At 42.0% G+C, this 14,781-nt stretch overlaps 1 protein-coding gene and 1 long non-coding RNA gene across 3 annotated transcripts in view; one reads left to right on the forward strand and one right to left on the reverse strand.

The window, feature by feature from the left end:
- ANP32A (acidic nuclear phosphoprotein 32 family member A) overlaps positions 1 to 14,781 on the reverse strand; it is a 51,421-nt gene that overhangs the window by 36,192 nt on the left and 448 nt on the right. Inside the window, exon 1 of one of the 2 annotated variants that reach the window (XM_072615156.1) lies at positions 12,112 to 12,291. The exons of the other annotated variant lie outside the window; for it this stretch is intronic. Within the exon in view, the coding sequence (XP_072471257.1) occupies positions 12,112 to 12,276 (165 nt within the window). The 5' untranslated portion in view covers positions 12,277 to 12,291. Of the gene's footprint in view, positions 1 to 12,111; positions 12,292 to 14,781 lie in introns of those variants that run through there. 2 annotated transcript variants of the gene reach the window in all.
- Positions 12,289 to 14,781, forward strand: part of LOC140507170 (uncharacterized) — a 35,308-nt gene continuing 32,815 nt past the window's right edge. The window contains exon 1 of the long non-coding RNA XR_011968232.1: positions 12,289 to 12,471. This is a non-coding gene — a long non-coding RNA (uncharacterized lncRNA). The remainder of the gene's footprint in view (positions 12,472 to 14,781) is intronic.

Here is a 14,781-nt window from a genome sequence, read left to right on the forward strand (position 1 = left end):
AGCACACAAGGCACTTTACTAAATCTGACAGTAATCCTGCTAAATCTCTCATTTCCCTCCTCCCTCCACAATGCACCACCTCATACAAGCCACACACACAGTTCCCATCACCACCACAGAAGGCACCAGAGATCTGGCAGTACAGACCTTCTGGGGGATGGATGGATGAACAGTCCCTGCGCAACCTGGTTCTGTTCTTGGCTTTGCATAGCAGTTTCTGCCTCTCTTAGAAACACCAGGAGTCGACTCTCCAGCATTCAGAGGCTCATCAGTCTGCTGGTTATGGCAAGTCCTCTCCATCCTCTTCCTTCCTTCCTCCACTTTGCCCCCTACTCACTAGCCTGACAAATGATAACCAGCATCCATGTAGTGCTTAAGGGCTGGCAAAGAACTTTACCAAGATATGTCATTTAAGCCTTATAATATTTCTGTGAGGCAGTTGCTAAAAGTATTATCATCCCCATTTTATAAATGAGGGTTAAGTCACTTGCCTATGGTCACATAGCTAGTAAAAAGTCAGCACGACATTTTAAGACTCCTGGTCCAACACTACTACACAAGAGGAAGCTACTCAATCCTGAGCCCAAAATCTAGGGCATTAGGAGTCTCTTGGGGGGTACCAGAGAATTGCTAATGGCCTACTCCCTGCCCCACCCCCAAACTTGAAGCACATGTATCTTTCTCTTCTAAGGTATTCCGAAATGCTGACTAGTCTCCTGAGCCAATAGTTTCACTGGGTAGATGGATGGGAGAGTGCAGTAGTTGTCCTCCATGACATCAACCTCAGAAAGAATGAACACAGGCCTCATAGCGGTCAAGAGATGCATAGCTGCTGTGGGCTGACCATATGACCTTGGGCAAGGGGGCTGAAGTAGAACAAGTACTGGCCTGGAAAGGAAGAGAAACTGAGCTCCACTCTTGGCCCTGTGTCCTCTGCACCAAAGAGGTGAACTACAGCTTTGGACCTCAGCTCCCTTAACTACAGAATGAGGTGGTTCTTGAAGATTCCTTCTTCTTCCAACAACTGCTTTCTTTGGGATGCTTTGAGTCACTCCCCATCATTTCCCTTTTCAGACTGCTCATGACTCACTGGGCTTTCTCTGCCATGCCTGGAGGATCTTTCCACCCCTGGACTTCTCACACTAGGAATATTCTCTGCCCCCATTGGCTGGTTCCTCCCAGAAACTCCATTTTGAGGTGGCCCAGGTCAGTCATGTCTATATTCTGACTCTCTGGACTTTCTCTACCCCATCCCCATGGCTATCCCTTCCCTTTGCAGCTTCCTTTTAACAGAGGCCTTTCCCCATTAGACTTGAGCTCCTTGAGGGTAGGAATAATTTTTGGCTTTCTTTGTATCCCTAGCATTTAGAACAAACCCTGAACATAATGTAAATGCTTAAAAAATGCTTTTTAACTTGATCTTTTTTCTTATCTTACCCCTGGGTCAAATCTAATCAACTGTCAGGTCTTAATGATTTTTCTAGCATCCTATTTCTTGCATCAGTCCTCTTATTTCCACTAATAGGGCCACCACTCTACTTTGGGCCCTCATCTCCTCTTATCTGGACTATTGCAAGTCTCCTTATTTTGGTTCAAAGCCAACACTCTCCCCCCTCTATAATCCATAGCATTCCTCTGATCAAGAACTTTCAGTGGCTCCCTATTGCCTTTAGTATAAAATACAAACACCTCAGCTTGTCATAGAAAGCCCTTCATAGTGTGGCTACAGTCAGCCTTTGCAAGCTTTTTACACATCCCTACCCTTTGCATACTTTGCATGCTGGACAAGCTACTGGCTATTCTTCTAACTTGGCACTCCATCTCTCACCTCTGTGCTTAGACACAACCTGGCCCTCATGCCTGGAATATATGTCCTCATCACCTCTGTCTGTTGGCTTCCTCCAAGGCTCAGCACTGTGCCACCTCCTAGGGGGACCTCTTCTGATTCTCTTTTGTGTTCTTCTCCTTCTTTCCAAGTTACCTGAGTTTAAATCTGGCCTCTGACACTTTCCAGCTGTGTGATTCCAAATGTGTGCCCATCTTTGAGGGCAGAACTGTTGAAATTTGGTTTTGTATTCCCAGAGTTCAATATGGCATCTTGCATATATTAATAAATGTTTGTTGGACTGGAATTATGAATTATGAAACCAAGTCACTTAGAGTCTCTGTTTCCTCATCTTAAAATACATAGATCACCTACCCTACCTGTCTTTTGGGTTTTTTTTAAAGACACACCATGTAAATGTGCTTTGAACAGTACAAAATATCATACAAATGTATGGAATTGATACAAAACAAAGAACCACTCTTTTCCTTATTTCTTCCTCCTTTAGACTTGCCAGTAGTACTTAGAACTAAAAGGCTACTGATCTTAGAATTAAGTAACAACTAAGAACAGGACAGAAGAGTTTACTTATCCATCCTCTTGATTCTTCCTGTGATAGATGAGGTCATAGAAGAGAGAAGGAAAGTTCACACTACTGCCTACTCAAGACACTGGAGAAACAATCAGAAATGACTTTGTACTTCATTGGATTGGTGATCTTATCAAAAACCAATGGTGCAAATCACAATTTATCCAGGCTTCCTTGTCTGATAGTACTTTTTTATACTTCTTTCCATAAATCTATTATAGAGAACTTACCCAATGTGCTGGAAGATTTAGGACTATATATTTCCAAAATGCAATTCATTCTGTCAATTCAGGGCCCAACTCATTGTAAGTCTGCAAGGTCTGTTTAAGACGTGTACTGATGGACTAATGCAATGGCTATGTATCATAATCTGGAAAACAGACATTTTTCATCCATTTGGTTTTTCCTGTGTGTATTGTCAAGTAAATCTCACTTGAGTGGTTGCAGATTACAACAGGGAAACCACATAGTATTTATGTGGGTTTACTAATTTCTTTTTTCCTAAATGTTCTTTTATTTTAACCAACAAGATTTCCTCACCTCCTCTCCCTCCAACTCACCCCTTTTTTGGGGAAATTTAAAACAACCCCCCTAAAACAAATATGTATAGCCAAATATAACAAAATACATTCTCACAGACCTAAATACATTCTCACAGACCATGTCCTAAAATGTATGGGCAGGTAGGTGGTACATTGGATAGAGTGCTGGACCTGGAGTCAGCAAGACTCATTTTCTCGAGTTCAAATCTGACCTCAGACAGCTATTAGCTATGTGACCCTGGGCAAGTCACTTCACTCTGTTGGCCTCAGTTTCCTCATTTGTAAAATGAACCGAAGGAAATGGCAAACCATTCTGATCTTTGCTACTAGCTGCAGTAAACATTTTTTTTTTTGTAAATATTGTTCCTTTCTTTCTTTCTTTCTTTCTTTGATCTCCCTGATGTAAAAGGAGTGACAAAGTATCTAGAATTAGGATTTATATATAGGGAATCCCTCTTTAATTGGATTATGTAAAGAACATCTTTACATGGCAGGGGCAAATATGTGTCTTTTAGCATTACTTGTCAAGTTTTATGCCTTACTGAATAGTAAAATCAGAAGACTGGTAAACAAAGTTACCATTGTGGTTACATCTATCAAAGAATCTTAAATGACCTTAACATAGGCATGGGAGATACTTTGTTAAAAGAGAGACATTAAGTCTGAATTTTGCTGCAGAGAGTCAAATATTTTGTAATCAATAAACAAATAGATCTTGTACTCTCAACCTTTCAGTCAATTGTGTAACTGATCTGATGTAGAAAATGATTTATTTTTGCTTTTTGATGTAGATCATTCATATCATCATAGATTTAGAATAGTAGAGGACCTTCAAAGTTGTTGAATACAATTTCCTCATCGTAGAGATGAGGAAACCAAAGCTCTGAGAAGCTAAGTGACTTGTCCAAACAAGTAACTAAGGCGGGATTCCAACTCCGGTCTTCCTAACTCCAAGTCCAACACATCATAATGCTTCTTCTAGAGATTTTATTAATATGCAAAATATACAAATAGGTTGTTAGTTTCTGATGTCATTTTAATCACTTTTTCCCAATAATATTTACCCTTCATGATGTATGTGTGTATTTTTTCTCATTGTTTGGGTGTTTCCCCTCTTGTAACTATATTAAAAATTGATTCCTTGATGCTCACAAAATTCTTCCCTCCAGATACCTTCTGTGTGTATTACCGGGTCTGCTACTCATCTTTCTGACTTTATTTTCCTATGTGTCATTTCTACTTCTTCAGAGATAGCACACCAGGGGCTGATGTGTTGAAAGTTCAAATGTGGCCATTTCAAACAAATAACAAATAGATGAAAAATGGAACAGATCTGCCAAAGTTTCAATAGATTGTAGTCTACTTTCATTGTTAAAAAAAAGTGGAAACACCATATTTGGAAGGGATATGATAAAAAAAAAAATAACCACACTAACAGATATATAGCCACTTGTTCTGTGGCTCTTCAAAGTAATACAGTAACTAGAATTAGTCAGGGAAGGTTTCAGAGAAAGCTGAATTGAATAATATTGGGGAAGAGTGTTATAAATTAATACAGTACATAAAGGCAGGACAATGGTGTTGAACTGGCCTGTGTAAGATGACTGCAGTAAGGATGGTTTAGGAAATATTTAGGTCATATAGAGAGAGGGAGACAGAGAGAGAGGGGGGGGGGGGAGACAGAGAGAGAGAGAGAGAGAGAGAGAGAGAGAGAGAGAGAGAGAGAGAGAGAGAGAGAGAGAGAGAGAGGTAGAAGCAATTACAAGGGATGATACTAGGGGTATTGGATGTAGGGATCTGAACAGGAGAGACAATATTTGGGCAACTTGGCTAATGGATGGAGCTCTGAACTCCAAGTTAGGTAGACCTAAGTTTGAAACCTTCCTCAGATACTGTGTGACCTTGTACAGGTCACCTTTTTTTTTGCCTTCAGTTTATTCATCTCTAAAATGGGATTGAAGATTATATCTACTTCACTGAGCTGTTGTGATGATCAAACAAGAGAATATATACATGATGCTTTGCCAGTCTTCAAGTGCTACATGTTAGCTATAGTCATGATTACTATTATCATTTCAATAAATGGAAAAGGATTTATTTAGTGCTTCCTCTGTTTAAAGTACTGTACTAAGCTCTGGGGATACAAATAAAACAGACAGTCCCTATTCTCAAGCTTACAAATTTTAATAGAGACAACCCACAATGGAGGGTTCATCAAGAACTCAGATGGTAATGTATTTTCTCCAGTGAAGTTTCATTGATAAAACCACACTCATTGAAACACTTGACAGTGCTGAGGGCTTTGGTTGTGAGAACTTTTGTTTCTGCTCATTGTGGCTACAGCTGTAGCACCTGCAGAAGAAGTTGCCAGGTGGCATCTCCCAAGGGGTTGTTTCCCAGGATGATATCCACAAGGGGTGGGCTGGATACAAGTCATGTGAGTGGGATACAGGTACTGCTATTGTCAAAGGTCTTGGGCTTATCTGTCCATGGTGGTGGTTATGTTAGGCTGCTTCCCCTCAGGGGTTGCTCCCTTGGTTGATGGCTTGGAGGACCAGACTAGAAACAAGGAAGTTGATCTGTGGCCCTCCAACAGCTTTTAAAGAGGATGAGACTTTCAATACCATATGTCAGACATGGGAAAGGTCATCTTAGAGACACAAAACTTGGAGACATGGCCAGTCTCATATGTACACAGGTTTCAGGGAATTTTCTAACTCTCCATCTCAATCACAAAAAGTTAACTGAATTTGAGATGTAGAGCAGGAATACAGGTCTCCTATCTTCCAAGAAGGGGCCACCAATAATTTCCTCATTCATTAGAGACCCAAAATAGGAATATCCTGTTGAAAAGCAACATGTAAATTTAAATTTACACGAAAGTAAATTACTGATATCAGATCCTTTCCTTGGATCAGGTTTTAATTGGGGAAATCTGAGAGAACCAAAGTACCTTCCAACTGTACTTATACTTAGGCCCAGTTGTGTCTGCAGTCCTGGGTTCTAATACCAGTTCTCTATGCCTCTGTTTCTTCATATTATCTTAATAAGGATGGGATAGATATAACAATAAGTGAAAACACCTTGAAGGAAAGAACTTCTATATGAAGCAAGTTACTTTCCTCTGTGGGTGCTTCCATTAACTGTAGAATGAGGGAGCTGAGCTAGAAAATCCAAGTTGGTCATTAGCAACAAACCCTATGGTTGTAGATAAGAAAATAAAATATTACTTCTTCTTTACAAAATTTTGTATTAAAATGCATATCATTACAACTTGTAACTAAGTGATTTCCATGTACAGAAAATGGTTCAGAAAAATAGAGCATCATTTGTCTCATTTTAAAATGATTATAACTTTAAAATCCTCTCTCAAATATAATTAATTTGTTATTTATCATTTATGTCACAAGAATATCTAAATGTTAGGATATAGTCTTAAAGTTAGTAGGGATTTGCCAAAATCTGTTTCTCAAATTGGAGAGTATTTGGATGGAATGAGAAGGAGAAGGCATGAATAAGGATACTTCCTGTGGGGACTAGAACCCTAAATTTTAAGGTAGAACAGAGTTTCATGAAAAGGCAAAAGACCTGGAAACTGTATCTTGTCTCTACATATTGAAGTGATAGGTTTGTTACTTTCTTATAGAATTGAAACTACAATAGCAATTTTGAGGTCCTGTCAATTTTTATTTAAATTAATAGTCTATATATTTGGATCCAGAGTTAATTAGACATGGAGATAAACTGAGTCAAGCAGAGGTGGCAACTCAACTGAAATTTCAAAAATCATTTATAAAAACACCTATTCCATAGAAGGCATTGTACTAAGTACTGGGGACAGAAATAAGATTCTTGCCTATGAGGAGATTTTACACAAATAACCATAATTCATTTTAAAAATGATAAGCACATAGGAGAGGTCAAACAGGCAAGATGATCATGATGGTGATGATGGTTAACATTTATATAGTACTTACCATGTGCCAGACACTACACTAAGCACTTTAAAAATATAATCTCATTTGATCCTTGCAACGATCGGGGTGGGGGGGGGGGGGGAATGCTATTATTATCCCTATTTTACAGATGAGGAAACTGAGACAAACCGAAGTTAAGTGACTTGCCCAAAGTCACAAAGCCAGTAGGTGGGAGGTCAGATTTGAATTCAAGTTTTCCTGACTCCAGGACCATCAATCTATCTACTGTGCCACCTTCTAATCAAACTCAGGCACATCAACGGTTCTATAGCTTTAAAATTTCAATTTGGTGTACTTAATTTAGACTAAAGCTCCAGGCCAGGGATTCTTAACTTGGGGTCTAGAAGCTTTTAAAATATATGTTTTGATAACTGTATCTCAATATAACTGGTTTCCCTTGTAATCTTATGTGTTTTATTTTAGGTATTTAAAAACATGATCCTGGGAGGACCAGTTTTCACCACATTGCCAAAGGTGTCCAGGACAAAGAAAGGTGAAAATCCCTGCTCTAAGGTTATAATATTTAAGAAATAGCAGAAACTCTGGCACATGATATTATACAGTATTTCAAATAGTAATTGCTGTAAATCATTCAAGCCTGCAAAAGTTAAGAGGCATGATGGTGCAGTGTATGGTGGCTAGCCTTGTAATTAGGCAGACTTTGATTCAAGGCTTGCCTTCTGATATATATTAGGTATGTGCTTAAGGGCATATAACTAGGCCTTTCAGTGGTCCAAATCAATTTGTTCAGATTCTAAGCGGAATACTGTCCATCAGTATGTATTTGGAAGAAGGAGTTTCAAAACCAGGAATTCTGCCTGAGGAGCAACTCAAAGGTATAAGAGCCCCACCCTGTACTCCTCACCCTCCAAAAGAACAACTTAGCCTTGAGAGAATGATTCAGTTGATGGCACGGTTTGGTAGAAACATTGGCCTTTGAAATCAGAAGACACGTGGAACCCTAGTTCTCACACATATTTGCTGTCCAACTCTGGGCAGATCACAGCCTCCGTGGGCCTCAGTTTTCTTGTCTGGCAGATAGGGATGATATATCATCTATTTCATTAGAAAATGAGAGGAAAGTGTTTGTACAACTTAAATTATTACAGAAATACTAGTAGCTGCTTGGGCCAGAAAACGAAGATTGATATGTGGTTTGATATCCTCTTGAAGTAAAAAATCCTGGTTTTTCAGCAGCTGGCAATCCCCTTCTCTTCTTAACAGCCTTATATTTTCCCCAATCCTTAGTACTAGCACTAGAGGTCAAAGGTAGGAAAAAGCTAAAAATCAAACCAGTCTATTTATTAACATTCTAGTAAAGAAAAAAAAAGTTTAGTGGAAAAGAAGTGGTTGAAACTATAGTTTTTGGTTATCTATGGTTTTTTATCATTTATATCACATTACTAACAATTGACTGGCTCTAGAGGTGGGGTGCAGCCTCGAGGCTACATGTGGCCTTCTAGGTCCTTGGGTTTTACCTTTTGATAGAGTCCAAGTTTTACAGAACTAGTCTTTTTATGAGGGGTTCTATGAAGTCTGGATTCAGTCAAAGGGCCACATTTGAGAACCAAGAGGGCTAGGTATGGCCTTAAGGCTGCAGGTTGCCCACCCCTGAGGATCTGACATGAATACTAGTCAATGCATAACACAGAGATGTATGTAGTTTAAGACAATTCTACAATTCTACCTCTGCTTTTAACAATGTCAGTTTCCATATGTATAGTGCTTTAGAATTACCAAAGCATAATCTTAAGGTAAACATTTAGCCATGAGATATTTTATAATCATGAATTTTAGATAAAAACTTGAAAAGAGCTTAATATGTAGTATAAAGCAGCTAGGCAGTTAGTTCATACAAATAGACCTGGAAGAAACTTTAGAAGTCATTTATAATCCCACCCTCCCATTTTATGAAGACACTGAGGGCCAAGGAGGATAAGTGACTTGCCCAAGGTCACCTAGGTAGTAATTACCAAAGGTATTATTTGAACCTATTTCCTATGAATTCAGTCATCATTTGTCCTTTGAGTTCGGTGCTTTTTCTACCATTGTTCTCTGTCTCCCAGAAGATCTCTCAAACACTTTAAAGCATTCTCTGTTGCTGCTGCTAAAATTCATGTAGTCTAATCCCTTCATTTTATAGATAGGGAAAGTGAGGCCCAAGAAATTAAGTGACTTGCTTACCTTAACAGAGGTGATAAGAGCCAAAGCCTGGATCTGAATCCATGTTCTCCAATTCCAAATCTCCTTTTACGACCCCATATTGTCTCCCATGTAAGAACTCCACAACACCAAGAGAATCATAGGATTATAGGTTTAGGGCTGGAAGGGACTTTAAAGGTTAGAGTCCAATCCTCTCCATTTCACAAAAGAGCAAACTGAGGCATTTTCACAGAGTGTCACCTATGATTGGAATTCTCTCCCTCCTTGTCTACACCTCTTGGCTTTCCTGGCTTCCTTCTTCAAAAAATCCTACCTTCTATAAGAAGTCTTTTCTGGTCCCCTTTAAAGCTAGTGTCTTCCTTGTGAGATTATTTTCATTTTATCCTGTATATAGCCTGTTTGTACATAGTCATTTGCAAACTGTCTTCTCCATTAGATTGTGAGCTCCTTTAGAAAATATTTTTTTTTAATGGGGGTGATGGGCAATGGGAAGGAGTCCTATGTATTTTTTGTTGTTTTTGGTATGCCCAATACTTAACACAGTGCTGGCAAAAGTAGGTGTTTAATAAATGCTTGTTGACTTGTTGACCTGATTTAGGCCTAAAGTGGTGGTGGCTCCTCCAGAGATTCTTTAAGTATTGGCACAGATTATCAGTCTTCAGTGGCTTAGGTCATGCCTCCAAAAGGAGTCAATAAGAATTGATCCGTGGATCTTGAAGGCTTACTCAGTAGAAATCCCAGATAGCTACCAGCTAAATTACTGTAGGCATTTCCCCTCACCTGCACCCAAATAAGACCATCAGAGATGAAAAAGAAACCTTTCTAAGGAAGGTTAGAAGAGAAGGGGAAAGTCCTGCCTAGGTTAGGTGGCAATTCAACAATCATTTATTAAGGTGCTATACAGGCAATTTACATAAGAAATTTACATAAAAAACACAACCCCTTGAGAGCAGGGACTGTTTCACTTTTGTCTTTGTATGCCCTCTGCCTACCCACAGCAGGCACTTACTACGTGCTTACTGATTGAATTTGTCAGAATACATACTTTTTCCTACCCCATATACGCTATGCTCAAATCTTCATTAAAAAGGTATTGCCCAAGAGCTATTCCTAGGCTTTTTCTGGATGCCAAACCCCACAGAGCTTTTATTCTGAAGTATCAATGCACCTGTACTGTAGTGGGAGAATGAAGAAGTACTGGAAGGAGACTGAAGTCAGTGACTGCTTCTGCTTTGAAGAATCTGGATCAGTTAGCCACTTAATTGAAAGTACTGTTACATCCAGAAAATCATAAACTTAACCAAACTCATTTCCCTCAAAAATATACAAGAGGGCTTCTCCCAATGCAAGTTAACTAGTAATATTTTCCTGGGTTTTTTTTTCCACTAAATTTCAGACCTTCAGGATATATGTATATATAGAGAGAATCTTGTCACCTTTCCCCTATAAATACCATCTATTCCTTTCATCACTATAAAAATAAAACAAATAAGTGTGTCTATGTTTATAGAGTCAATCTCCAATTGTCTATGGCAATATTTCATATCTGCTTTGTTCCCAACCCACCCTTCAAAACTTCCAATGATCTTAAGAATCCTGGGTCCCAAAGCTTCTAAATATTCCGGGAATATAATCATCAGCCCAGATGAAATATAACTAGGTAACTAAGATTGCTATAAAACCATCCTATGATGTATTCTACAGCCTAATAATAGTTTTCTTTCATTATTGCAAAAGGGGACTCCTCTCATTTGATGTCAATAGGAGAACTGCATAGCCCTAGATTTATGTGTTCCCAAGAAAGCTCATTCACTCACAACCAAAGGATCTGGCAACAGGTAGTTGCAACTCAGATATTTTAACCTGTAAGATGTTTGGCTAGTCAAGCCTCACAGAAGAGCCTTCCTTCCAAAAAGAATGCTGCCGTTTGAAAAGTGCCTCAACTCAAGAGCAGTCAACACTAATTTTGCTCTGTGAAAATAAACAAGAGGAAGACCTATTAATATAAGGATTTTGTCTGCTTTTAAAAAATATCCTATTTCCTTTTAGTTTAAGAGAAATATTCATAACCTTAATCTCCTCCAAAGCAAAAGGAGGGGCGGAGGGAGGGAGGACTCCAGGACTTTCACTAAACGCTGACAGCCAGCGGAGGCGCTGTTATAACATACTAGAAACAGAAAGAACGCGACCTACCTTCCCGGAGAGCCCAGCCCAGGAAGGCGTTTTCCCAACTCATCAATAATTCGTTCCCTCCCGTAGGAAGCGGCTGCTGCTGCTGCTGCTGCGGGCATCAGAGATCAAAAGTCTTGTGCATTTCACGTCTCCCCCCACCCCACCCCACCCCCCAAAAAAGAAAGAAAAAGATCGTGTTTGCCCCACCTTTGGTCAATTCCAGTGAAATAATAATGTCAGGTTTTGTTTTTTTCTAAAGAAGCAATATTAATGTAAAAGTTAACTCCGAGGTTCAGGGTGAGAAAAATATAGGAGGAGAGCAAAATATTGGGGTAGGGAAAGGACCTCGGAAGGAAGAGAACCTGATTCGGTGTGGCCGTCTACACAGAAAATTCAATCCTTTCAATGTTACTACTCCAAAGAACATGGACAACAACAACGTTCCATTTAAAGACACAGGACATTCCATTTAAAGATACCGGGCGATTCCAAGGGAGCGGGAGACGTCCCTGCGGAGAAACCACGAAATATGGGCTCCTCCTTCACCCTCTCCGGCCCCAAAAAGACCAGGCAGAGGCAGCCAAGCTCTTGATCGGTCACTCTACTATCAGCCAGTTCGTTTGGAAACTAGTCCTGTGGTGCGCTTTCGGAGATGGCGCAAGACTTAGCATTTTCCCTTTATTTTCTCCCCAGTGACAACAGCCACAGTGACAAAATGGCAGCTCTCTGCGCTGGCAGTCATGTTACACACACACGCAGAGCGCAGTGAAAGCGCCCCTAGAGCCTTCGCTGCAATTCCGGAGCAACCTTCTCCCACCTCCCCCCAATAACCAGAAAGTATACCTCTCTTCTTAACCTCAGAGCGGGGGAGGAGAGGGGTGCGAGCCGTTCGAACCCCCCGGGCTCCCGAGCTGCCCCGGAGAAAGGATATTGACTATTTTTAAAGGCTGGCAACCATCTCGCTCCGCCACCCACCCTAAGACACATACGCACACCCTTGTCCCACATCTCCCGCCCCGAATATCGCCCAAATCCTCATGGAGACAGTCGCCTTCATTTCAAACCCAGCATTTTTCTTTTGCAGCTCGATGGGGGAGGGGGGGGCGGGACGGGAGAAACCCAGGAAAAAATGGCTGCTCGTCCTATTTCAGCTTCAACGCGGTGTTGCCAGCCCCCGGGACAAAGTTGAGAAAGGATTTGGAGGTGTGTACGGGGGGCTAGGGGAAGGGGAGGTTTGGGGGGGCGCTGGGGGCGCTCTCTCGAATCCTTTCGGAAAGAAAACAAAAATACACGCACCCAATTCTCTCCTCTCCTTCCCAACCCCCTTTGTCTCTTATTACCCTGTTTTCTTAGCAAACAACAAGCAAACTGCCCCCCTCCTCCCCCACTAATGCCCAACCACTCCCCACTGGAGTGAAGCGGGGATCTGGGGAAAAAAGGATACGAAGGGTACGGGGTGGGGGGAGGGAGGACGCGTGTGAAATATCGTTTAGTATGCGCGTCGTATTCCCCTCCCCCCTCAACATAAGACACGAAGACTTTGTGAAGTTTAAAGAGCGGGTTCTATTCGCTCCCCAATCTCTCTTCCATTTGGTTAAGCATGTTTTTAGAACCCACTCCTTGATCCACATCATCGCCCAACGCTGTCCTCGGCCCCTCCCCCCCACCAGGGAACGTAGCTCTAGGTCTTATCTGTGGCTGGGTGGGGGTCGTTAAAGTAGGTGGCCAGACCAGTCTCCGTGTAGACTACACGCGGCACCCCCCTTCCCCCATGCCCTAACCCTTAGAGCAGTTATCCAAAGATGTGATGTGAAAACATAACCAAAATATTTATGGTAATTCTCCCTTTCGATGAGCAGCCCCCCTCGTCTAACAAACCATAAAACACGCAAATAGAGTGTACACAACTGCGTTATGACAGCATGGGCACAAAACAAATCTTGGATTCAAAAGTCAAACCGAGGTTTGGAGGAGAAATTACGGGAGGAGAAGTGGAGGAAGGGAGGAGAGGAGGGAGGAAACGGGTGGAAAGGTTCCATCTTCCCCAAGGATTAGTCTTTACTGGGGCGGGCAGAGAGGGTGGTGGTGTTTGGGGTCCGCTTATAACGCTTTCAAAGTTGTCTACGCGCCCAGTCTACGAAACCCATCGTCTCCCGGGTTTCGGCGATAACCTCGTCTCTTCCCGCCCTGCGCCCCTTCGAAAGGGAAATTGGGCGAGACTCCCTATAACCCCGGTCCTTTCTTTGGAAAGTATAAACAACCTCCATCCTCTCGAAAGAGGGCAAATAAACTAAGTCGAGACAGCCAGAATGATCATGGTAATGAGTGCATACGCTTCACCTTCCCCTTTTCTTGGGTGTGTGTTTTGCAAGATGCTCTCTCCTTGCCCATCCATTTAAGTTTCTTCCGACTGTGCTACCGCCGCTGCCCAATCACTAAAAGCCAAGGGAGGTAAGCTCCGATCCGAGAGATACAGGTTTTCTGGTGCTCGCATAAATCTGGACACAGCCAATACCCACCACCGCCACCAGCCATGGACTGCTTGCGTCCTGACAAACTTTCTTGTTCTCGTTTATTCAGCCAGGCGCCCAACAGCTGCCTAAGTGCTAACCGCGGAGGGAAAAAACAGGGTGGAAGGTTTGTTTTAGGGGGCAAAAAGCCCTTCACCTTTGTGGGGAGCAGGGTTCGCAGGGGAGTGGAGTGAGAAGGGGGACACACTGCCTTTTACTAACTTGAAATCGCTTTCAAGGGGGGGGCGCGGGGATTTCAAACGTCTTCTCCCTTTAAAAAAATCCCCTTTTAATTTTTTTTGGGGGGGTGGAGGAGAAGAAGAATCCTCAGCCTCTGGAGGGAAGGTGAGATAGAGTGAGGGAGAAAGAGGAGAAAGAGGAAGGGAGACAGAGAAAGGGAGGGAGGGAGGGGGAGAGAGAGAAAGGGCGCGTTCACGAACACTACAAAGTTACAAATATGGCTCCCCCGTCTCTCGCCTGATCACTGCAAAGAAATGAAGACGCACTTTAAACTCGAACCATTCCCAACTCCACCGCATCCTCTCTCCCCACACTCTCCTCCCTGGGGGGGCACTTAGCCCAAATATATCGGGAACTAAACCCGACTCAAGAAGCACAAAACTTATTGTGTGCTGTGTGCATGGGAAGGGAGGGGGGACGAGGTGGGGGGGGATTTTCTCTCCCTTTCTTTCTTTCTTTCTTTCTTTCTTTCTTTCTTTCTTTCTTCTTTCCTTCTTTTCTTCTTTTTCCTGGGTGGGGGGTTAAATTCTGGAGGCAGCCCCTTCTCCCTCCCCCACCCCTCCTCCTTCATTTATCTTTCATCCAGACACCGACTCACTGGAGCAGCGGGCTCGTAATGTGTTATTTTTTCCCTCATTCTCTCAGACCATAACGCGTGCGCCTTCTGGCCCCCCAATGGGGTGTGCACACACACACACACACACACAGACACACACACACACAGACACACACACACAGACACACACACACAGACACACACACA

Source organism: Notamacropus eugenii, chromosome 1 (assembly GCF_028372415.1).
Source record: "Notamacropus eugenii isolate mMacEug1 chromosome 1, mMacEug1.pri_v2, whole genome shotgun sequence".
Classification (NCBI taxonomy): domain Eukaryota; kingdom Metazoa; phylum Chordata; class Mammalia; order Diprotodontia; family Macropodidae; genus Notamacropus; species Notamacropus eugenii.